This window comes from Brachycentrus maculatus, unplaced genomic scaffold, assembly GCF_059751285.1.
Source record: "Brachycentrus maculatus isolate JH-2025_06_01 unplaced genomic scaffold, ASM5975128v1 h1tg001647l, whole genome shotgun sequence".
Lineage (NCBI taxonomy): Eukaryota > Metazoa > Arthropoda > Insecta > Trichoptera > Brachycentridae > Brachycentrus > Brachycentrus maculatus.
The window spans coordinates 1-26556 of NW_028282260.1; the positions used below are offsets into that span (position 1 = coordinate 1).

General features: G+C 36.0%; 1 protein-coding gene and 1 pseudogene across 1 annotated transcript; one reads left to right on the top strand and one right to left on the bottom strand.

Moving 5' to 3' along the window:
- Positions 1-290: 290 nt before the first annotated feature.
- On the bottom strand, positions 291-2753 carry LOC148298748 (cathepsin L-like; annotated as a pseudogene).
- Positions 2754-10745: 7992 nt separating this feature from the next.
- Positions 10746-11705, top strand: LOC148298749 (uncharacterized). Its single transcript, XM_088276668.1, has one exon. The coding sequence runs from the start codon at positions 10773-10775 to the stop codon at positions 11703-11705; it is 933 nt and encodes a 310-aa protein (XP_088132794.1). The 5' UTR covers positions 10746-10772.
- Positions 11706-26556: the final 14851 nt, after the last annotated feature.

A 26556-nucleotide genomic window follows, 5' to 3' on the forward strand; every position in this document is an offset into this window, starting at 1 on the left:
TCCCAACCCCAACCCCAACCCCAACCCCAACCCCAACCCCAACCCCAACCCCAACCCCAACCCCAACCCCAACCCCAACCCCAATAATAAGAGCTTCTTAAAGCAGTTAAGTTGTAATTTTAAATTAATGAATACATATATGTAAATAGCCAAAATATTATCTAAGCCATAAACAAAAATAAAATAAATAAAAATAAAGCTAATTTGAGCAGATCCCTATTTTCACAACCCAACCATCAAAATGCAAGCAATTGCAAAAGCCCAAACTCTTTATAAAAGTAAGAATTAACCACTAAGCTTCAAATAATTGACATAGGCGCCAATATCGCAGTTAAACTATCTATTTCTCGTTATCCTTCCAAAACCTCTTTCTCCCCAAGTCTTTCCCCATGAATTCTTAATGATCCAGTAATCTGGAGTATAACCAACAAGAAGAACTGAATGATCTAATTCTTGTTTTTGTGGGCAGCTATAGACTCCTGAAGAGTAATATGGTAAGTATTATGAGGATATATGAATTGAGATTGGTCCCTTCAGTAAGTGCTATATGAGCTCGTTGTCGTTAACATCAAATTCATCTTACGAAGTGACGGATTTAGAACTAATTAACTCATCTTCTGCACAAATGTTAAAATGCTGAAATTATGGAGAATATTAGTATTTTTACTCTAAAGGAAGCCCACTTTTTGCGAATTTATCTAAAGCCAATTTTGTGAGTCCGCCACTACAATCACTGTTTCTTGTGCATTCGAGCAAATACTGCTCGCTTAAGTCTATCGTTTTGTTATACTTTCGGTTCAGTATTAAAAAGGATTAGGCGACTGCTGTTGTGGAAAACGCCCAACAGGACCCACACGTTTTCTGATCCTTCACTTCTGTGACTGCGTCGTGCTATCTCCAATCAAAGTTCGCAGGCGCTGATTTGACAGTGTGTCCCAGGCGATGCGCGGACGACCCGCGATTGCTCGAACGCACCGCGCGGATCTTCGCACTCTCCGCTTTGAGCCCTTTGAGTGCTGCATAAGATATTCAATTACCGTTCAGTTCGTACTCAGTCCTATCCGTCAGCTGATTCACTCCCGGAACGAAGTCCGTAAACTGCGTAAAGTTGGCGATTCTTTGCTTATAAATTTCTTTGCGCATTGAGTACTCTGCGCCATCGACAGAGTACGTTCGATTATAAAGCACATAATATTCTGAAAATGTCGGATGACAATCGACCAACAGCGACAGAGCCGACAAAGCAAGCAATCCACAGACCGAAGTCATAAAATTATTCATAATTTCATTATATATATTGATTTCCATTAACTCTAAATTCTGCAAATATCATTAGTCACTCAAACCTACAACTTTATCATTTAAATTACAATAATATTTTTTGTCTAATTCTTCATTTCATCGATATATTGGATAACGGAAATACACCCTTTTCAGGCGTTATTTAAATTAATGATTTATAATCTTTGATTAAATTTGAGCAAAATAAACAATTAAAATATTAGAAGATAATTCATAGAAGAATTAAAATGGATATCGAAGCAAACAACTTATTCACAAAAGGAAGAGTGCAAACATTTAATGACCTGAAGGGTAGACTGCAAGTCAAAAGGTCAGGCAATGCCGTCAGCCTCTAAATTTATTAGCAAGGACTTATCGAGATAATTGCCCCGTAACATTCATCGAAGAGTATGGAGTTTGATTTTGATTTGAAGTTCAGTTATATTCCTGAAAGCCTAGAAATCAAATTCTAAAGAGGAAAAGAAATCTGTACTTATACTTTAGCAAATTTGCAACAGCTCTAATCCTTTAGGTCAATTTTGAGAAAGAAACTAAATCAAAGGGGGTTCCACGAGCAGTTCAAACCTATCAAGAAAATAGGGAAAGGCAATTTCGCCTCTGTTTATTTAGCACAGAAACTAGAAGACGGAGTGCATTACGCCGTGAAAGCATTTTCGAAGTAAGCTGCATATGCATAAGAAAACGGCAAATAATGTCTAGTTAAATAAATCGAGATTGCACGATGCTTAAATCACCCTAACACAATGAATGTGTACTAAGTCTTCGAATCCTAGAATTCCCTGTATATAATCCTGGAATTGCTCGAAGGAGGCCAACTCTACGATAAAATTAAGGTACCAAATATTTAATTTAGGATAAATATAAGTTTAAACCACACCAAGTCCGTGAGATAATCCATGGGATTCTGAAAGGCCTTCGCGAAATGCACTCAAAGAACATTATGCATCGCGATTTGAAACCTGAAAACCTCATCTTCAAGCATAAGAATGACTGGACTTGTGTTATTGCTGATTATGGGCTGGCTGAATTTAGCAACCTGAGCCATTACTTGTTTGTAAGATGCGGCACCCCTGGTTATGTCGCACCCTAGGTTATCAACATCAAGGACATGAATACAAAGTACTCTCCTATATGCGATGTTTACAGTCTTGGCCTCATATTCCATGTGCTCCTCTTAGGAAAGAGTGCATTCCCAGGCAAGACTTATAATTAGGTTTTGGCTCAAAACAGAAGTGCGAATATCGATTTCTCAGGTGAATAATATAAAAAGCTATCACACTAAACTTTGGATCTTTTAAGGATGATGCTTCAAAAGAACCCAAATTAAAGGATAACAGCATAAAAAGCATTGGCGCATGTCTATTTCTCGGGAATATAAACTGAGATGATTGATGAAAGCTAAGAGATTGCTGATTCTTATAAAAAGAGTACTGACGGCATGGATTCCCCATTACTCACTTCAGCCAACCCTCAAAGAAGAATGGACAAAAACCTGAAAAAAGATTCATGCGTCGAATTTCACATGGGAAAAGAAAATGTTATGACTGGTAAAACCGAGGAAGTAGAATCCCTAAAAAGCAACAAAGTTAGCATTATAAACGCTTCAACTTCACTAAAGAAGCCCAAAGTCAGTCAGTTTTGCAATGGAAAATGATTGGATGGATACTATTTTTTATATTTGAAGAGACCAACATGCATTAATTAAAAAACATATGAGAAATTGAAATATATATCCTATTTATATTTGCTATGATTTCAGCTTGAGTTTGGTTCTAAGTAGGTATGATTATGTATGTAATGAAATCCATAATGTTTCCATAATTTTTCCATGATGATTAAATCAATTGTATGTGTTTATCTATTCAGCAGTCAAATACTATCTCTCCCACTACCTAAATGCATTATAATTAATTACATATTATAATATCTTTATCCTTTATATTCATCGCAATGATGGTTGGTGGCTTTTCCCGAGTTTAACTCGAACAATAACATAAGGATCTAATCCAATAAAATCTCGCAGCACTCAACTCGAAACTTAACATCAATGCAGTCTCATTTACCATCGATGCATTGTTCACACAAGTTGTTGGGGGGATCAACTACTTTTATCATTTGACAGCAGATAACGGGACCAAACACTCAGCTTGCATCTATGTGGGGCATCAGCAAGCGACAGAGGTTTGTAAAGTGTATGAAGGGCATGTGGCAGCCACAAATCCGAACAATTGATACAAATTTATAACATCATTGATTCATTGATTATTAAAGTGAAGCTATTTATGGTTAAATAGGAGTTTTTATGGTCTGAAATCGGAATGCCATAATTTCAGAGGAAATGTGTTTTATGTTATGCTAGTCAAATTATAATATCATAATATGATTATTCATACTGATGATTATGGATGCTATATAATATTGAAGATGATACCTTCCCCTTCGCTTCGCTTCTTCTAAATTTTGGTCAATGCAGGCAAAATACAGCTAGTCGATAACGGTGACTCAGTCAGCATTTTTATTCCTACGGTAGTTTATGAATAGCCGATGGCTGCCACTTCGCAATCTGGCAATGTGAGTGGGTCAGAGCAGTATCGGCTATTAATTTAAAATAAGGAGTATTTGCCAGCATTGGATGAAGAGTTCCTCAAACTACTCTTCAACCAGATGAGCAACAATGACCCGACTTCTTCAAGCACAGGAAACATAATAACCGAGAATACAATCGAAATCCATCCCAATAATCTTTAAAGCCAAAATAGCAACCAATTTCACATACCATAGCAAAGTGCCACCAACAGCCAAACAAACCCCAATTATGACAATACTACTCTAATTATGAATAATCAGTCAATGGAATCGCAAATATCAGCTCCAATTCATTAGTCTTATAATTATGGTAACCGCAATATTAATAACAATGACAATCACAATATTAATAATAATGGCAATGGCAAAAGTTATAATAACAGTAGTTGGTATAGCTCCAGCAACAGCAATAACAACAGCAATAATAACAGCAATAACAAAAGCAATAACAACAGCAATAACAATAGTTATAGTAATCCAACAATATTCGGAAATACCGTCCAACTGAATAATAGTAACAACAATAGCAATAACAGCAGCAACCCCTTCATACAAAAGCAACAACAACAACATCAGCAGCAACAACAACAACAACAACAACAACAACAAAGTCCCTTATTCCAAAGCACCTAATTTGTTTACAAAAACTCAAGGAGAAGAAACAACAACAGTGGAGTATGATTTGTCTGTTATGTTGATTGTAGTTCATTCTAATTATAAATTAATGTCAAATAGCCATCTATGAAACTATTGTATATTGCAATTCAGCATGAAGATATCATGAAAGCCGAGTGCAGTTCGAAGGCAGTTTAAATTAATTTTCAGCTAACTAATTATTCATTATTATCTAACAAGCCTACAACCCAAATAGCCTCAGCTATAATCAAACATCAGAATTAACATTACTAATAGTGCCAATTGCAGAGATGAAGCCTAACAAGCATGGCATAGAAAAAAAACTTCCTTTAGATGATATATCGATCAGGTTGAACAACAAAGCACAACCGATAATATTAGCAATTCGTCTAACTAAATAAGGCTTTGAAGAAATACTCTATCAAGCATATCATGGGGTACTGAAGAAAAAGGAGATGCCGAATAAGGTGAGACTGCAATGGGACCCAGATCACAATCCAATTGGTGATAAAGTCAACATTGGACGAAGGGCCATTCAATTGGATTACCACCTGGTTTGCTTATCAAAATGTCGAAATAATTCATCATAGATATCAAGGATGTTACGGTTCTTGTGAAAGAAGGAAGGAGCATGTTGGAGTAGTAGAAATGGGAAAGTTGATGACTCTTAGATAAAGGGTATAGACAATTTCGAACAAGGAAGTCCGCGATGTTGTGATGAGCTATTAAAACGAGTGATTTTACAAACGAGTAATTTTACAATAATAGCTATATGGCATATGATATAATGCCGGAGGGCGTTTGAACAATTTCAAGTGTAGCCTTTGATATGCATACATATGCATATATAATTCAAAAAAATTCTAAATTTGCTTATCCAAACAAACCATAATAATTATTAAAATAAATGAAAAGCCTGAAGCAGACTCTTAGCAAAACCCTAAAAAACTCACAACAAACAAACAAAAAGACAACTACAAAGCATTCAGGGTCATCAGCATACACCAACAACATCCTCAGTACCACCACATTCCCAAAGAAGCCCAACAACAAGAATTGGGAGGACTAATTGAGCAGGCTCATCGAATGCGTACATTTATTCATCATATTTGTAGAAATCCAACGAGGATGAGGATGTGGGCAATGACTATAATTTTAATATGGATTTACTCATGACTTGGGAAGGCAGCAGTAGTGTTAATGATTGTGGATATATTAATGGATGCTGCTAGTTTGTGAAGAATATCGGATATTTGATTTAAGGGTGGTATAAATCCTATGAAAGTAGCAGCGAAGTAAATATTGGATATACCGTAGATTGTAGGAAAATAATAAAGAAGAAAAGCAGATAGGGAAGAGCCGAACAATAAAAGAAAAAATATGAAACTTAATTAAATTGCGGAGAAGATTATTTAGGAGTGTTAGGTTAATCATACCATGAAAATAACCACCGAAAAGACCGAAAAGACCGAAAAGACCGAAAAGACCGAAAAGACCGAAAAGACAATAGAGAAGAAATAAATAGATATGCACACATTCTAATAAACCTCAAATATAAAATTATTAGTAAAATGCAGAAAAATACTAAGCCAAATCCTCACAAGAATTCCACCTTTCAACAAACAAAACTAAACAGAGAAATCCCACAAACTAATACAATAACTCTATCAATAAATCTCCAACCATTTAACAGCCTTGAAATCACCCACAAAATCCAAAACAAAAGCCAAACAGTTACTCCATGATTACGAACAGTTAGTTAAGAAATTGAGCCCGAGACATTTTGGGAATAGGGGCAATGTCTATCACAATAAAGTATCACCAAGAGGAAATATAAATGCCAGGAGCATGCATACATTCACGGCAGCCAAATAAAAATAGTTGGGCAAATATGATGGCAACAACAACAATATCAACATCCGAGTCACCCAGTAAGAGTATTAAATACAGGAAGGGCCATTCCATCGTAAGACTGCCAAATACGAGTAAGAAGAATAGTAATAGCAGGCCTATCAAAACAATGGCAGTAACAACAGTAACAATGACAGTACCCAAAAACGAGGACTCAAATCGTATAAATCTTCAACAAATTTGATCATAATGCCAACACCCTCAACAATAACAAATGTTTTAGCAACGAGCCCATCCCATGTACACAACATGTAGACATCCACATTATAACCAAGTGGCAATCTGCGAAAACAGAAAAGCCTGGACAATTTAGAGAGATTCCTCAAATAGGGCAAATCCTATAAAGTAATAAAAACCAAAATATAATACGACTACAGTGCAATTCTGGAAGCCAGCAGATCAAACATCAGACCGAGGAAGATAAACAAGACAACCACAGTTGGAAGCGAGTACACTGAGAGTAACATTGACTATGGCTCAGATGCCAAAGATCGAGACAGGGAGAAGAAGTTCAACAAGGGTCACCAGTTCGATTTCAGATAAAGTGGCAATATTACAGTGAAGATGAACAAAGTTAATAAGAACTAAGCCTTCATGTTCTATCGACCCGCCAGCAATGCCAATACAGCCGCCAAGGCTCTCAACAAGAATGCAAATACAAACACAAAGAGCAAAATTCAATCCAAAAATGCAAGCAATGTGAACATCACAGAGAGTAAACTGAAATAAAGGATCAAATAAAAAAGTGTGAACATGAGTGCTAAATAATTTGTATGATAATCAATGTCTCAATGTCAGAGTTTATTTAGTAGCTTTAGTATTATCAAAGCATGATGAACATATTACATATTAAAACACTATATACATTAAAAATCATTGAACTCAACAGCAACAACAACAACAACAACAATCACATCGCATTATTCTTATCAATTATCCTCAATAGCTCCTAGCAATAACAGTTATATTTCTGTATTGCTTGTTATTGTAGCAGTTTCTATTTCGTAAGCTGATGGATCTGATTTAAGAGTTACTATTTTTAGTGGATATCAAATCCTTCCTGCTCTTCTTCACAAAGTTCAGAGGATTGGTCTTTCGATTTATTTGTCTATTTATACTGTCGACTGACTTCATTTCCTTGCATTGAATCTGATCCTTTGGCTGACTCTTAACTCTTTACCTGAAAATTATCTTGTTTATTTTTCTGCAATTTGCCCTTGCCTAGAGATTTCTTCAAGCCTTCAAACTACTGATGTAGTTCACACAAATTCTTCAACATTTTTTCATTCTATTCTCTGAGCCGTATATTCTACACACTAATTTCTATAATCGCATTCAAATTTATCTGTAAGCCACTTATCACTGCAAATATTTATTTCGTCGGACTATTGCTGTTGTTGTGGTAAGAAAGCGGTGGAGATATTGGGGGTTATTTGTGCTTCTGCTCTTAGTTATGTGAATTCTTCTGCTGGATATGCTAACTATGTATAATTATATTGGAACATCCTGTCCTTTTCTACAATTATTAGATCTAAGAATGTTGAATGTGCTAAGTACGATGTTTTGGGTGCTGGTGGAGAGTGGGACTGAAATTGCTGGGATGAGAATATACACTTTTTTCATTATTTTTAAATATGTTATCAATATCATATAAGCAATAATGTGTCATCACCATTAGTTAGATTCTTATCAGTTCAATCAATGGCGCATTTTAAAAGATTGAATGCCCTTCTTTCGCATTAACTTCACCTGAAATCCAATTCCGAAAGGCCTATAATCTATTTGTTGAGGCATGGTCAATCAGTCGGCAATCATAGTGGAGCAATAATCGGATGGACAGACTCAAAGCTTTCGGTAAAGGGCAGGTAACAAGCAAGTTTACTCTTCCGAGGCCTCCATTAGAATCTCCACAATTTCACAAGCATACATTCTTCGGATTTAAGTCGATGTCTCAACACTTTATAAATTGGAACAGGATTCAATCAAGCTCATAAAGTTAAAAAGGATTGGAGATTACGATAGCTAAACTTTGGGGATCAAGAAGGACATCACTTTGATTCACTACCTTAGTAACAAAAACAAATAATAAACTCCTTGAGCTACGAACCACCAAATGGGTAAACATGGCCGATTGTGAGAAAGAGAGCCATCGAGTATCTAAGGGAGTTAGGGAATGGACATCACCTTGTTTGCACACATGGAGGATTGATATGCGCGTTGACATACTCACTTGGAGTAAAAAAGATTGTGCCTAATTGTTCGATTGTGTGTGTTGAGTTTGGGAAAGAAAAGAATGATATAGAGCAGATTAAGTTTGTTTGGGAGTTTGATATGGAAAGTGCTTGAATGATTACTTACACTGGAATTCATATGATTTACATGTGCATTCATACTGTTGTGCATTTATGGATCTTCTACATCCATATATTTCAGTTACCTTACATTCGAGTCACATTCACATCGCATCCCCTCCCCACAAAAAATAAGCTTATCAAATAATTAATACCATCTAACAATCACTTCGTCCCCATTTTCCTCAAATGTTCTTCAATGAGCTAATCATAGTTCTAGATGCACATTCTGTTAATCTCCTCCCATTGCGAATTGACCTTCTTCTGTTTACCATCACTCTCTAGCTTCGTGTCCGTTAGAGTCTTATTCAGATTCTCCCTACAAGTCTTTTCGAACAGATTCCTAAACTAATACGTAATTAGTTAATATCTTCTCTCTATTTTTCTCTACTTCTGAATTTCATTTTATATTTCATTGCTCTTTATTTTGTAGAGGAGGCTGTTTGTGTTGCTATATTATTTGATTTATTAGGGGTATGCGTAGAGTATGTAGCCAATATAATTATCTTCGCTATTTCTTTGTTTTTACAGTTACTTCGACTTAATGAATAAAACTCTTCTTCTGTTTATCAGCGAACGTATACTTTACTTTACGCCATCGTAAGTCAGCCGAAGGAGTTCGTCATCGATAGTCAGTCCTTTCGGATATTTTTATATTTATTTGAGCAAAGTGTTCTCATCAACCACTGAATTATACTTCGAAATAAATATGATAGAATTGCGTTAGATTCTGTATTAATCTTCGAAGCTCTTGCGTTCGTTTAGCATTTTCTTTAACTCTTACTCGATTAGTTCCTATGTGCGATGATGAGTTCTCGCGCGTTAGAATATGTATTAGATAAGCTTGACGAGAATACCTTAATCACCACGTTCGAACCTTAGGAATTCGGTAAACTTTATTTATTTGCCCCGAACTTTCATGTACTATTTCAGGGTTTTGAAGAACTAGTCGACTTTGTTGTGTTTGTTGTCATCGGGTCTCTTCATTTATAAATATAAATGTATATGTGTGTATGCGTGTAGGCATTTGAGATACTAAATGAGCCAATATTTAAACCAATCCACAATTCCATTTGCCAGTATATTTTAATATTTCGATGAACGCATCCTATACTCCTTTAGTATAGTATAGTAATTCATATTGACAGAAACTAAATAGTAATCAATGGCCATATTTTATTAAAATATCAAGCCAGAGAACAAACTAGTCAAAGCTTGAACCAATCTAATACTCCAACAACAACAATACAGGGAAAGTTCGATTATTCTGTGTTAAGATTATTGTATGACCGCATTATCGATACTTATGTTTATGCATGAATATATATATATATATATATATATATATATAGATGATTATGATGTGAGAAGTTTATAGCAATGAACATAATATTACATATGCATACAAAGATGTGTTATGGCTGAGTGCTGTAATGTTATCCCGAAGATGGCCAACATAATCAAATTATCCTCGAAGCTATATATGTCTGTATACACTAAAATATACTATAATACTAAAATATTCCGTTTGATTATGAGAATTTTCACAGTCCCACAATCACCCTAATTAACCAACCTATAATTAATAGCTACATTCAAAGCAACACAACATTATAAACAAATACATAAAAATTAACCAAATAATAAATATGAAAGAAATTACACTATTATAAGTATTTAATTAATCTAACAATCTTAGATTAATAAATACAATAATTATTGCTATAAATCCAACAAAGTCATAACCTATAAATACAACGACCCCAAACCCATTGATTTTTATCCTCCCAAATAAACCATTTTCATACCTAAATAATGCATTTTTAGTAAATTTAATTTCCGATATAATTTTGGTCATCTTTTTAGAATTTAATATATTTGTTTATATTGCTGATTTAAATATCCACATCTTAATCTGCATGCAATTAATTTAGTTAGATGGCTCAACAAGTTCAACAAGTTCAAAAGCCGCAATCTCAATCTTCTATGCATGAGAAGAAGAATGATTTTACAACCTTCATGATTGAGTTCATGATGGGTGGGGTCTCTGCTGCAATATCTAAGACTTGCGCTGCTCCCATTGAACTCATTAAGCTCAGGCTGCAGAATATGGATGCTATGCTTAAAAAAGGGGCTCTTACTGTGCCATACAAAGGAATTATGGACTGCGGTAATCGAGTTGTTGCTGAAGAAGGCTTCAAATCTCTATGGAAAGGAAACTTCACAAATGTGCTGAGATACTTCCCTACCCAGGCACTCAATTTCGCATTTAAAGACTACTTCAAGAGACTCCTCGGCCGAGACAAAAAAAGAGATGGCTATTTAATATGGTTTCTTGCCAATATTGCATCGGGAGGTGTCGCTGGTTCAGTCTCACTCGGTTTTGTCTACTCGCTCGACTATGCTCGAACCAGATTGACAAACGATCTCAAGAGTGCCAAAACTGGAGGAGAGAAGCAATTCAATGGTCTAATTGATGTCTACAAGAAGACCTACGCAAGTGACGGTATGGTCGGGCTCTACAGAGGCTTTGTGATCTCATGCGTCGGTATCTTTATCTACCGAGGACTCTACTTCGGCATGTTCGATTCAGTAAAGCCCATTCTCCCTGAAAGCCTGCAAGATAATTTCTTTGTGACCTTTGCACTTGGATGGACTGTGACAGTGATGGCTGGTCTGGCTTCATACCCTATCGATACAGTCCGAAGAAGAATGATGATGACCTCAGGAGAAGGAGAGAAATATAAAGGATCGATCGACTGTGCCCAGAAGATAATGGCAGCTGAAGGAATGAAATCATTCTTTAGAGGAGCAGGAGCAAACGTACTGAGAGGAGTTGCAGGTGCTGGTGTCTTGGCACTCTACGACAAGTTGCAGGTTCTCGTTTTCGGGAAAAAGTTCGGAGGAGGGGAAGGTTGATCATTAGAAGCAAAATAACATACATAATTAAACTATTGTAATATTTGCCTGATGATTTGTCTGCTCGTTTTTACTATAATATAAATAGGGTCATGTCAGAGTGCAGATATAAATTAGCATTCAAATAAGTCCACATACATTTGAAATATATAAATATACACATACATATAAAGTAAAGTATAGACAGATGAGCATGTTCAGCAAACTCAAAAACACAATCAACAAAATCTCATAAGAAGACCCCCAAAACTAACCCTCAAAGAAGCGCATAGACATCTAAATCCTAAACGGCTAAGAAATCCACATATATAAATCATTATTTTAAAAAGTAAGAGAGAATATATTGACACTCGAATCAATCAGCAACTAAAATAAATAAGAACTTCTCGGTTACATTAAGGAAAGAAAGTAACGCATAGGGAAGAAACAAGAATAAACAGCGAAAGATAAATAAAAGTAATAAGAAGATGACTAACAGGAATAAGAATATGACTATGAAGAAGATATGAATTAAATTAAAGATACTATGTTGGAAATTGCGAAACAATTAGGGAAAATTGGGTAGATTTATGGATAAATCAAAGGGAAAGTTTAGTCGTATGAGAAGTAAGTATTAATGAACACTCATAGTCAGTTAGTTGGCGCATCACAGCAGCAATCTTAATCTCTGACAAAGTAGCTCAGTGCTTTAAAGATCTCTGAATAAAACACTAAATAAATACTCACAACACTCACTCAACAAAATCAACTATATTCCAAATAACTACGCGATCTGACTGAAAAGTGCAATCAGCTCTCGAAATAACTCTCCGAACACAAAATGACTATCCTTAACTTAAAGGAAGAAAAGACCATCCTCCTCGAAATGCGGAATAATGACACAAACTCACAAATTCCCTAAGTGGAAAGATTAAAAATGCAGGTATCAGAGTGCGAGAAGAAGGTTACCTATGAGAAGACGAAAATCTAACAGAAATAAAAATAAATATAAGCGTTGAAGAAGAAATTGGATGAAGAGAGGTAAAGTTTGGAGAAAATTGCGGATGAGCTGAAGGACAAATAACTGAAATCTAAGAAGATTTTGGATAAGTACGAAAGGTCGAAAGTATAGGTGCGTAAGTTTCGGGAATAAAAGACATAGTTTATTAAACAACTGAATGGGTAAATAGCGAAGATGTCGAGTTAGTTGTCTGCCAATAAGCTCGTCAACGAAAATTTCATCAAACAAACCAAATAATATGAAAATACCATCGAATAGCTGAAGCTCAATATCGAAAAGAATCAGCATCGCAAAGAAGAACTGTAATACTGCAACACCGAGCTCCTTTAAATTCGCAACTAACTCCATGAAAAAATCTTGGCACTATAACAAAATTCAAAGGATATCTCTAAACTAAAAGAATAAAATTAATTATTACAAAGCAAAAGGAAACAATTATTACAGGCATTGGAACAGCCAATAAAACATGAAGTACGTACATTGTAAAAGATATTGAAAGCATTGGATAAACTGTATAAGGAGTATATTACAATTGTGTTTCAATAAGGCAATGTTGTTGGATTTGAAAGCAAAATCATGTATATTATTAGCAATATACAGGAAATTAAAGAAGATTTGGCCTTGTGATTGTATTTTTATCTGGGGGCTATTCATATTGATGTAGGTTTTATAGTTGAATGGGGATATTGATTGGTTTTCATACTCATTAGAGATATAAATTATAATCATTTTTGTTTCTGCGCGATTACTTGGTTGTATTGTTCATTTGTGTAGGGTTTCGGCTGGCCAATCATGTGTGGCTGGTTTGGTATGAAGTTTGCCTTGTTCATTCCCATGTTGTTCATTCCCATGTTGTTCATTCCCATGTTATTCATGTTCATCATGGATGGGTTCATACCCATATTATTCATGTTCATCATGGGTGGGTTCATATTCATGCCATTAGGCTGAAGTTGAAAGTGATTGAACTGTGGCTGTCTGGGTGGGGGATTATAATTCTTTCCTTTTTTTTCAAAGTTAGTGTAATCCCTCCGATCTTTCACACTCAAATTGTAGTTGATGTAAGGCTTGCCATTAAACAACTTCAGAATGGCCTGTGATTCAGTATAGCCAGCAATAGCCTTCTTTGTGTCATCTTCGTTCGAAAAGTAGATGACCGCATTCTGTGAGAAGTAGTTTTTCGACGAGAGGTAACATGAGAACACTTTCCCAATGCTTTCAAATGCGCCTGTAACTTCAGCTTCAGTGGCATTCTTCCTGATGCCTGATGCAAATAGGCCAAGTTCAGAACTATGTGGCCTCAATATAACCTTATACTTGCCAATTGTAGTTTCCTTCAATTCCTGGTATGCTCTCTCTCCTGCTTCAACTTCAGTAAATGTTAATCCTCCAATATGCGAGTTGGCAGCTTCTTCGAGCCTAATTCTTTCCCGTAGATCCCCATACTTTTTAAACACGTTCTAAACATAATGACACATTTACATGAAGTTCATTCTCAATGTCCTCAACATTTTCGGATTTGGGTTCAATCTTGATGAATAATTTTTTGTCAGTTTGCTCACTTTCTCCTATATCAAAGCTCCTATGAATTTTAATTTCTTATTTTTTAATATAATGCCTCTTGGGGTGATATATAATCTTTGAGGCACTATCTTTCTCTTTGAACTGGATATAGCAGTGCCTCATATCCACAGGTTTATCAGCTTAGTAGGAGTGCTTCGCGTTTACAATCTAGACTTGTAACACTGCTCCAAACTGGCTAAAGTACTCAGTCACATCGCTCTCCTCAATGCCTTTAGGAAGCTTGTTGATGAAGATTTGATGAGTACAAAAAAATCTCCTGACGGTTCCACTCAGATTCAGCACGGTAATTTTTTTATTGGCACATAATTATTAGGCTAAATAGTGACAAATGTACCTCGATTGCGGGGGAGCTCAACATATGCGGTTATCCCACGACCTGTTGCCTTAATTACGATGGCATGCTGGGAAATGCCACTGTCGATCAAACTAGCGATGGCCTCGCGTAGTTTATCTTCGTCATGGAAGGAAGGCAAGTAAATGATAACCACCTGAGTTCCCGATGATTCCATATATCAATTAAAATATTAAATTTCACTTATTGATGCACACTTAATGATATAAAACTAATCCCCATCAACAATCCATCATTACATTTATATTAATTGATTTTATTTCGATTAATTTATATCTGTTCGCGAATTTAGCATATGGTAATGTATGGCTGGGAAAATTGCAATATTAATATTATTATTATTTATTGTCTTAATTATCTGTGATTATTTATTTATTGTAATTATTTATTTAATGCTTGTATTGAATTATATTAGGGATTTATGGCTTATTAATTAATAATTATGCTTATCTACGATGATTATGACTATTCATGCAGATTAAGTTTAGTTATTGAATTCAGATATTATTCCCATATTCCCAGTGTCAATGCATATCCAGAACACTGGCAATTACACTGACTCTTTTCTGCTGCGTTCAATAAAATCAATCACGAAACTGACTTCATCTATGGATAAATGGATGCTTTTCTATTCTATTAACCTAAAGAATATCTCAATAATATTGGTTTGCTTGCGAGCACACCACCCGCTTAATAATTGCTTTCATGGACTACCTCATTTACTTCCAACTATCACGACTTTCAATGTGATCTCACTTTTATTATACATACACCTCCAATAAAGTGGCCATAAACAATCGATACTATCTATCACATATTATATTTCATTCTTTTAAACAGCAAATATCTCATTTGATTAATATATGCAGGCATGATCATAAATTAATGCTGTAATTAATAACTACTAAGCATTAACTAACATAATTAAAACTATGTTAGAATCGACAGCCAAACCAGAAACTACAACCAGCCTCCAAACAATAGAATTAATTCCTGAAATAAGTCCGATCCGTAAACTCCAAAACTATGTGCTTGGTATGCGCATCGTCAACAATCTCCAGGATCTCTAATTCATGACCGATAAAGCCCGAGTCCCCTAGAAACATCAGGCTTCCTCCCTAAAGATGAAGTAAGCCATGTAGAGCAAACTGATGACAGTAGCAGCCTTAACCGGAGCATTAATTCTTTCAACTCGCAGATATTTTCCCACTCTGCTTACTAACTTGAGCCTGAATAAGATTACAGTCGATTTGTTCATCATAGCAATCGGCATGAAATTCGGGTTGGATTATCTGTCGAATTCCTTGGACTAATAGATCACAAAACTGAAGACACAATTTATATAGGAGAAGAATATTGAGTATTATAAACATATGCTAAACAAGAGATAACAATACGGACTATCCCTCAAACAACAAACCCACGACATTCACAAACTTGTAGAACAATAAAATTGGTAAAATTGGAGACAATAGATGTAGGATAAAATCTACAATGAGTAACAATTGAGGAAAAAGAGCAATGAAAGAAATAAGTATGTGGTATGAGCCACTGGTGATATATATTTAGAAATCGATGCGTATTCACATGAAATCAATCACTACTTGAACAGGTTATTGAATTATTCGATTCTCTTCTCCAACTCTTCAACGGAAACCTGGGTCTCTTGCTCATGGGTTGACAGGTGGTTGGACATATCTTCGGCGGCCTGTCCGATATCGAAGTCAGCTTCCTCTCCATCAGGGACCCAGGAGACATCCATTTCTTCATCAGGTAGGTCATACTTCTGCGAAATGTAGTATTACAAGCCTGTGTAGTCTGTGGGATTCTTCTTCTCTAATGATATTATGTAGAATATGTAATTCCAGAGATAGTGGCGCTAACCGATATGTTAGGAGAAATCTTGGCCTTTCTTTTCGAGGTCTTCTCTCTTAATGTTACAGATATAGCATCTGTTTTATTTATCGTTGATCAGCTACTCGTTCTCTTCTCTGAGTTCCCCAAAAGTATCCAACATCAGCCCTGAAACAATGTTCCCAAACAGCATCCCGAAGAATATTGAGTAGATTGTATCATAAGTAAACCTCTTTATTTCAAAATCTTACATTGTTTACCCGATGACCCCTGAAACGAACAACCCCAAAATGCAGCCGATCATTCCATCGCACATCTCATCCTCAGATGCTTCAGCGTAGAGATCTTTCACATAGTTTCCGAGTGTTACTGTGCAGAATATGAACGTGAAGACCACGCCCATCATGCTTACGAGCAATAAGGGCTTTGCTACTTTGCCGATTGCTTGGAAGATTGTGCCGAGAATTGGGGAGTTGCAGACATAGTCAAGAGCGTGGATAAAAATCAGTGGGGGGTAGATGAATGCACTGATAAATGAGACTAGCACGAATAAGAATATTTTGTAGAAATCGCTGCTATTATAGAATTTTGGCTCTTAGCTTTCGTAGTATGTGTATGCGATATCGAAATAGCCTCGGATATGGCCCCAAATGGCCTTTGGGATGCCGCTTTTTTAGGCAATAATTGGCTATTCTGAGTTCTGAATTGGTTCCACTTCTGATTCATTTTCCAAATTAGTCTGTAGTATCTGCTCTGCAAGGTTAACCATATCCTTCTTCTCTCTGTTCACAGGCTCGGGCTTATACCAAATACGGATCTTATACCAAATATAAATGTATTTCACAGAATAGTAAAACTGCACCAAGCTGATCAAAAAGCGAGCCAAGCCCAACGAAAATGTCGTGCCGAACTCAGCACCCCCATTCTCGATGAAGATCTCATAAAAGACAGCAATAAACAAGCACAGGAATAGGGAGATATGTGAAGCAGTGGCATAAGAGTCAATCATGTCATTTTCTGAGAGATTCTCGCATTTTTCGAAGTAGTAAGATTCTTAGATCTTTTATTTAATTCCTGAAACGAATCCGAGCAATGAGATTATTTTTTAGCGATGCGTGCCTCGCGTTACATTTAGCATCACATAATCTCTGAGCCCACCTGAGAGACTATTAAAGACTGGCAGTTTTGGGAAATACACATTTTGGGGCTTGCCAGAATTATCAGATATTTCTATCTTCATTAAACATGATTATAATGCATTAAATACTTCCCCCCAGCGTTTTGTAGAACTCTAAGCGTCTTTAGTCTTCTCCTTTTCATAAGAATTATACAGTTTCGACGACTATTGGAGGATATCCCTCAGCTTCATCAATATGATCATAATCTAAAGTATCTACCCCATTTTATCGTCGAATGATGTCTCAGCAGTCCTCACATTCTTCTTGACACCATTCTCATCCTCTACTTATTTTTCCTGCGGCGCACAAATGTTTTAGATGTAGGCATCAAATTACTATTTGTTCGTAATCGAAGCCTATTCGCATTTCCTTTGCAGTAACTTCACGAGGAATGCCTGCTCGAGCTTCTCGTCTAAGAGCTTGAAATTGCCATAATCACCTCCTTCGAGATTCGACAGTATGATCTGTATACTTTTCTGGAGGAGGCTGTTAATGGGCTCCATATTACTGAAGCCTCGAGTAACAAGCTCCCCTTATTTCTTCATCGTGTTGTCCAGTAGGCACAAATCCTCAAAGAATGAAGATTTGATAAATGCTTCTTGGTTGGCTGCAACGGGTATCTGTGTAACCTCCAAAATGAAATCCAAAATGAAAATAGGAATCTATGCGATATCTGTGCAAAGAACCTGGAAGATATTTCGTAATTACTTAGTAGCAATTTCTATGAAGTCAATTGGTTCTCCAGACTAAGGCTGCTACCTGATGTAATTCTTGTTATCTATGTTATTGTTCTCGCAGAGCAGCTGCATGAACTTGAATGCACGGCGGTAGGTAATGATGCATTATTGGTAGTATAAGGCCTAATCAATGTAATGTGGCTCTTCGACATTCTTGCGAGTTATATACTTCTCTTATATTTCGTAGAAATCATAATTGTCTATTGTTGTCGGTAGAAACTCGTCGATATATTCTTCATCTTCTTTGTTAACGTGAGCCTTATCATCATCGACACACTTTCGTATCAAGCCCCCAAGTTTAACAATGAGCGCCTTGATATTCTTAAACACTTTATTGTCTTTATCTTCGTTGAGCTTCTCTCTCAGATCATTTTGAGTCTGTTTGTTGCCTCCTAACAAATAAGATATCCCGCACAATAGCATATAGTTCGCTAGTTTGATGTTTTAGCAAATATTACCTTTGGCCAATGTTGTAATGAACTCCCCCACTCCGTATTTCTTGAACATCATCTGCATGGTCTGGATTTACACTTACCTGGATTACCAGTCTTATGCTTACCATTCATCGATTTATTTATGTTATTTTGGCGATGATTATTCCTAAGGAGAGTTACTAATTATTGGACTGTTCGTGTTCTCGAATATACCTGTGAGTATTTTGAGGATGAAGATCTTCTGTTCTTCATCAAGTAGCTCCGGATCCTAATTATTGATCTGAATCAGAATCGAGAGGAAGTCAAGCAGTTCAGTTTAATTTTGTGTGGTCGAGAATAACATAACTTCGAAGGATTTGATTAGTTTCTATTTTATCGAGCGTGCCATTTTGAGACCTGACACAATCTTATCCATCTTGTACTTTATCTCTTGGTCTAAGGACTCGAATTATATCTTCTTCCTTGTGAAGATCTCGCGGAGCTTGTCATGCAATTTTGACCAATCGGCTTATTTCTTCTGTTTTTCTTAGGGTTACAGATCGGCCAATAAAAACGTCAATGGCTTCGCTGATTGGTAGGAATTATTCTCATAGAATTGGCCGATATTTCCCGACATTATCTTGGCGATAATAAAATCTTGATACTTCTTGACGCTCTCTTCATCGTCCTCTTGAACTTATGATTTGATGCCTTCACGATAGACTTCAAAGGGCAAATTGCTCAACAGTATTTTAATACGAGATTGCAGGAATTTAGCAAGAGCAGTAGTCGCCACATTCTTCTTACTGGTAAAGTACTTGCGGATCCAACCCAATCTCTCGGCTATTTTGATAAAATTCAGGCAGGTATCCATGTTGCTGGCTGACACAGTCTTTAAATATTTGACAATTAAATTGAAAAGCTCTGTTGTGTTCAAAATTGAGTTCAAACTGAAGAGCACTTCCTCCAAGTTCAAATATGTATAAGTTTCCAGGAAAGAAAATCTGACTGGATTCTCGAATTTAAGCTACTAAATCCGATCGTAATCCTTACGGTGTTTCATTGCGATGATACAGTCTAAATCTCCAATTATTAGTTGTATGTCATCATTCAGAATTTGACTCAAATAAGCATCGGTGCCAGGCAGAAAGTAATACATCCGATTTAACACGGCTCGAATATTTCTCTTCAAAAAGAAGCAATTTCCAGCAGATTTACACATTTAAATAAGTATGTAGAATGTATAATTTCTCTGCAGCTTGCCAGCATTAACACTATTATTCTGATCCACCAACGAAGTTAGAATTTGGAAGTAAGTTGTCAGATATGTAAGCTCGGGAGAACACACAACAAAGTCACTCGGGAATTCCCAATCTTTCCCATTTTTCTAATGATACTATGCAACGAGCTACTCGATCAGTTCAGGGGTTGGTTTTTTGATAATTTTAGTGAAGTCGTCATCTTGCATCAGCTTTAAGATCAGAATCTGGTTATTCTTGAGTGGCTTATTATTGAGGTAGATCAAGTATCGTAGGAAGTCTACAAGTTTTGCACGATAGAATGTATCTTCAGGCTCGCTTTCGACGATATCGCAAATCCTTTTGATTAGCTTGACGATTTCATTCTCATTGTATAGCATGTTTTTATTATTGTCGTACATCTCCTTTAAGATGTCGAGGGCGCCGATGTTGCGATTCAGGTGGTTCATGAATAGAGGCAAATATTGCACCATTTATAGTTTTATCTATTGATGGTTCTATACGAGTCCCACTAAAAACTTGTAGCATAAATGCAGCAGTTTCGAAGCCAGCTCCGATTATGGCACAGATGTGCAATTTTTTATGTATATAAGCACTTTCATATGTATGTTTGTTGCGGTTACTAATTTCTGTTTTGTCAGATTGCTGCTTTTTCTTTCGTTTGTAAAATTCAGTAAGTTTACCGACGATAAGTTATGATATGTCTTCGATTTATCAATATCCTCAATTTCTGACAGCTTATCTAGTTACTTTTAATTCTTCATGAGCTAGTTAATGAGATAGAGATCCTGCATCACCCCAACACCTTCCTGATAAATCGGGAAGTAATTGTTCGATTGGCTTTAGTATGTTACACTCGGAGTGTTGAAGTCTTCCAATGTGAAGAACTTGTTGCGGAGATTGCCTAAATATTTCGAAAAAGCTATTTGATTATCTTCGCAGATGTAGGATTGGTTGTAGAATCTTTATAGGCGGTTCTTCTCGGATTCAAACACCTTTTGGAAAATGTTTAAACCCTTTTTGGTGAGCTCTGCATTCTTGTACTTTGCTAACTCGAGAATCTGCTCATATATGTCAGGTTTCACAATATTCTCATACTACTCTAAATCTTTGCGGTAACTATCTAAAAACAAATCTGCAAATTCTGTGTTTTAGGGCACTTACAACAGCTTCGCAACTTAAATTGAAAAGTTCTATCCCAACCCCAACCCCAACCCCAACCCCAACCCCAACCCCAACCCCAACCCCAACCCCTCCATGTCCTGATGGATAATGAGATCGATGATATTGACACATTATACCTTGCATAAAATCATAAGAGTATTTTAATGTTTGATTTTGATGGCCTATTCGTAGTTGATCAGTTCATGTGGCCTTAGAATATTACGGATATTTTGGTATATTTTTTAGAGATCTTCCTTCTTCTACCAAAAGCCTAAGTTCAATGTTTAGCGGGTGATGCAGAGTAGTGCGTATAAGACATTGTTTTTGAGATGGAATTACGGGAGGATGGGCTCTGCTTAACTCAATTTCACAAGTATCTTCTAAAGAACTCGAGAGAGTGTTTCCCAAGGTGACACTTCGGTCTTGAAATGATTGACGACTATCTCAGATTATTAGATCGATTGATATGTTATGATTCGATTCTCCTTTTCCATTGGGTAGAAGTTTTAATTTTAAAAGTACAAATAATGAAATACCTTCAAAACCGGCACCTCCAGCGAGTTCAACTAATACTTCTCATAGAGGACAGTCATCATATCCAATGGCAGCTAATTCAACATGAAGTGCTCGACTTACTTTACACGACCTTGCGCCAAATCTGTCAACAAATTCAAATACGAAGTATAGAACTACCAACTCAATGGATACACAGGATGTTAATTCTCATCGACACTTTGACAGATCAATTGAAACTATTCAAATTCATACTATTTTATCTTCTTCTTATCAAGGGCTGCTAAACAATAAACTTTCTCGTCTCTGAGTATTAGTTTTAGTTGGTAGACATAACCCTGGGGAATAACCTTTAGCTTTTCGATGAATGAGTGGAGGATGAGGGCTTGGTTCTGCGAGATGATAGTTTAACCACATATACAGAATGAACGAAGTATTTCAATATATTTCTTTTCCTGAAATTACTTATGCTACTTGCCCTTGAACATCTTTTCTACTAAGAGTGTAATTAGTTATTCGCTGACAAAATTCTCAACGAAAAAGTTATTATCTTTCAGCAGCTCCATCAAAGTTCTGAAGTATATATCTTAATTCTTCTCAATCACATCCTCCAATATGAACATTATCCATTGTGACACATGTATCTTAAATGTTCGGTTATTCATTATTAGGTTTATGATTACTTCGTAGATTGTTTCGTACATTTCTGCGAATTTCTAATGTTAGTTTGCTTTCTATTTGAAGATATCCTCATACATGTTCTCTCTCATAAAGAATAACAGTTCGAATAAGAGTTAGCTTAGTCCAAGGTCCTTGCAGATCAATTGCCTTTTCATGGAAGGAAGAATGAATTATTTTTAGGGGTTGGAGCTATCGGTTTACTTTAAAAAATCTATGATTTCAGCTATTTTTTATGTCACTCTCATCATTCTGATGTACGAAATCTTCTTAGTTGCTTCTACGGCTCCCCATTGCAGATCTTCTTTCAGATTGATAATCGTCGAATGAAATGACAGGGCAAATAGCAGTTATTTTTTGAGGTCATCGTCAATTTATTGTATGATGAAACAGTGTTTGGATATATCTTCCGTGAATTTCAATTTTTTAACTTCATACTCCACTTACCTTTTGGCCAATTTCTTCATGTATTTCCGACTGATGACTTCGTCGTATTTCATTGAACACGCGAGCAAATTTTCTTACACTTATTACTCCTTTGATATATCGATTGTGAATTAGCCCCATGCGATATTCACATATGATTCACTATTGATAATGCCGCCTTATTTCTTTGCCAGTTTCAATTCCACAACTCCTAGCTAACCTTACTTTCCTGCCGATATGTCAATAAGAACCGGCTCAGATGGTTCATCTCGATCATTGTTTAGAATCCCCATTGTCATGCCAGACATCAAGTGTCTCAGAATATAGGCTCGATTTGTTGAATTGTGTTTTTCAATCTCCCATAAAGAATCATAGAAGGGTAGCCCTTCATTTGACTCTTACTTGCATTATTTTAGCACAATGTTTTGGCCGATAGCAGAGAGTATACCATGACTAAAAATATAAGAATATAATACTTTTGGGTGTGTTGGAGATAAACGATGTCATGCTGCACTAAAGAATCATTATCTACATCTTTGAAGTGAATTTGAAAGACCCAGGGCATTGGTGCAGTTTATTCAAATATTGTAAGATCAGCAAAGTGTGTAACCAACTAATATTTCTTAGAAAACTGTGAATCCGTTTTAACAGGGATTCGATACGAGTCATCAGATTAGGTCGGCTTCCTCTAAATAAATTTATCTAAAATATTATTAGATTATTTACGCATTTCATCTTCCCCGAGAGGCATACCAACTTTTTCGAAAGTTAGATAGCCATTATTTGCTATATTCTTGATCAAAACTGGGGACGAAAAAGGAATCTCCATCGATTCAGACTAAAAGGAACGATATGGTAGTATCTGAAAAATGAGGAATCGAGACAGTTTCTTACTGACTTCAACTGAGAATGCTCCATTTGATCCTTCAGATGGTCTAATTGTCCCTGAGAGATAAGTATCTGAGTCCACATGTCTCAAAATTATGTAATCACCAAATTTGATGGTTGATTTCTTCTTGCTAACAATATACATATGTTTATACCTTTTGATTGTCAAATCGAACTGGTTCTTTTAGGATTGTGAGCGAGGAGTTAGGTTTTGAATCAGTTTATTCCTTTTGATTTATTCGGCCTATGTGTCAACAACCTTCTCCGTAAGCTTGTGCAATTAGTCATTGATTTCGAAGTTTCCGGCCGGCAAAAATTCAAATATTCCATTCCTATAGTTTTTGAAGAATAGGATATCCTCGACCGTTTAGTATCGGCCTTTTGTATCTGCAAAACCTTTCACAGTTAAGATGCCCTAAAGTGGGTCCTTTTCTGGTTTGTATCCCTTCAAAAGAATACCCTGTCCATACCTCAAATGAGTATCTGTTTAATCCTTTGACATTTCAAGATATTTATGATTATTTATCACAATAAATTATAAGCTTAAATCAAGCAGTTTCTTTATTTAGGAGAAAGTTACATTTGTATAAAATGCAAGCCGGCATTCAATTATAAAGGTCTTTATTAATTAATTAAAAAGAGGGTGTAGATTGAAATGCCATTTATTTATTTATACAGTATAAATGCCATTTATTTATTTATACAGTATCAAACTTACTCTGTCATTAAACCATTAAGCCATTAAACCATTAAAAAATGAACTGAAATAATATAATTGTGACAGCATTATTATTCGATGATCTTCCATTCAATTGCATTACTCTTATTCATTCATCTCTCCCCGTAAGTTTTCTCGTCTCAATGCCAAACCCCATTATGTTCTCCTGAAAACTATACCCCAATTAATGCATCTTCTGCTAAATTCAATTGCTCTTTGATTTCCCCATATTTAGACGCTTCAAAGATTACGAACTAGTCCACTATAAGGTCTCTTTACTCGAATTAGCTTAGTAAAATAGGGGGATATCGTATTGAACTGAACAAAGCCTACGAAATATTACTCTCGCATTCAGAAAACAACGAAATCTAAATGGCAGATAACTAGAACAAAAATGACTAAATCCGAGGGTATAATGCAATTAAAAATCTCTGGATAGCATTCCCGCAGAAACCAATAATTATACAATGCAATGTTGCATGGACTGTTGCTATAGGTTGTGGAACTTTCCTCGAGATTCATTACCCATTCCAGGCGTAAATACTGACGAAGATGTTAATTGACAAAAAGAGCTCTCAAGTGTATAACCTCCCGATTAATAATCTCTGCGCAGGGTCGTATCATCTTTGGTTTGTGTATTCGACGAGAGTGGGCAAAATAATTAAGTAGGTGAAATAAATTTATGTGAGTTATCCTGCTTGTGTCTGTTGATATCATTCTTTATGCTGTTTGTATGCTGTTCTTATGGTGTTCTTACGGTGTTCTGATGGCAATTTATACATATAATTTGATACATACAAATATACACACGCATACATATTTAGATATGCATACACAGATAGCAGATATATAATGAATGAGGATGATCACCAATAGGGACACCAACCTGGCCAACTCTGACATATATTTTCAGGAGAAATAGCCTATAAAATTAACCTTTAGACTTGTTATTGCGCGCTCATTTCACCAGTTCTATTATAGTCGTTGTGTTATTATGCTTTATCTGCTTTTTTGGTCTTTGCTAACGAACTTTTATCCGCATCGTCACTATTATCACTCTTCCTTTTGTTATTACTATCTGCATCTTTATTATTCTTACTATAATTGCTCTTACTATTATTGCTGTTCTTATTGTTACTGTTATTTCCGATACTGCCAATACTGCCTTAAACCTATTCGTTCCAGTCAATCCCTTATAACTTCTTCTCGATCCTCACCAATGCATATATTGCCTTCTCATTAATCTTCTCCGGGTATATGCTCAAATGGTATTGCTTATGCTTTCCGATGACATTAACAGGGTTGACCTTCTGACCATCCTTATACCTATTCACATTATTATATTTGTTGTTGTTATTGTCATCTCCGTTTCTATTTTATATAGCCTACCCTAATGCTTACATGATACTTCCTATCATTTGCTGATGCTGTTGTTGTATTTTATCATTTTGGATGTCGATGGCTGCTGTTGTTATTGTTGTTGGGATTGCTGTTTTCTATTTATCTTCGTTCTTGTCTGTAATCGTAATTGCAGTCTTATTCGTAATTGCAGTCTTATTCGTAGTTGTAGTTGTAGCTGTAGTTGTAGCTGTAGTTGTAGCTGTAGTTGTAGCTGTAGTTATAGCTGTAGTTGTAGCTGTAGTCGCATTCTTAGTTGCAGTTGTCGTATTTACATTTGCCTCATTTTTCTTATCATTTATAATCCTCCAACTAAGTATCGGATCATGCACAAATGTTTCCAAAACCGACAACAAACTTTCCTTATTGTTTCTAAGTATCTTCATAACATTCTCACACGTAATCTTATACAGCCCGTAAATACCCACAATACCCATCACATTCCTAAGCATCCGTGTCAATCGAAATGGTATTTTCTATGGGAATTTATCTCTAAGCATTGCAACTTCGAAACAATCTCCAAAATCTATATGGACTATTTTCCCCGTCTTTTTGTTGATCATTATGTTTGAGGGATGGCGATCGCCAAGTCCTAGGATATAGCCCACCATTGACATAGTTGCAAGACTGGCCGTGTAGGTGTGTCTTCGCTCAACCCATTACTCAGCAGATGGCGAATTATACCAGAA

Bases quoted from the DNA above. Each gene is read 5' to 3' on its own strand.
- LOC148298749 (XM_088276668.1), top strand. From the start codon at position 10,773: ATGCATGAGAAGAAGAATGATTTTACAACCTTCATGATTGAGTTCATG.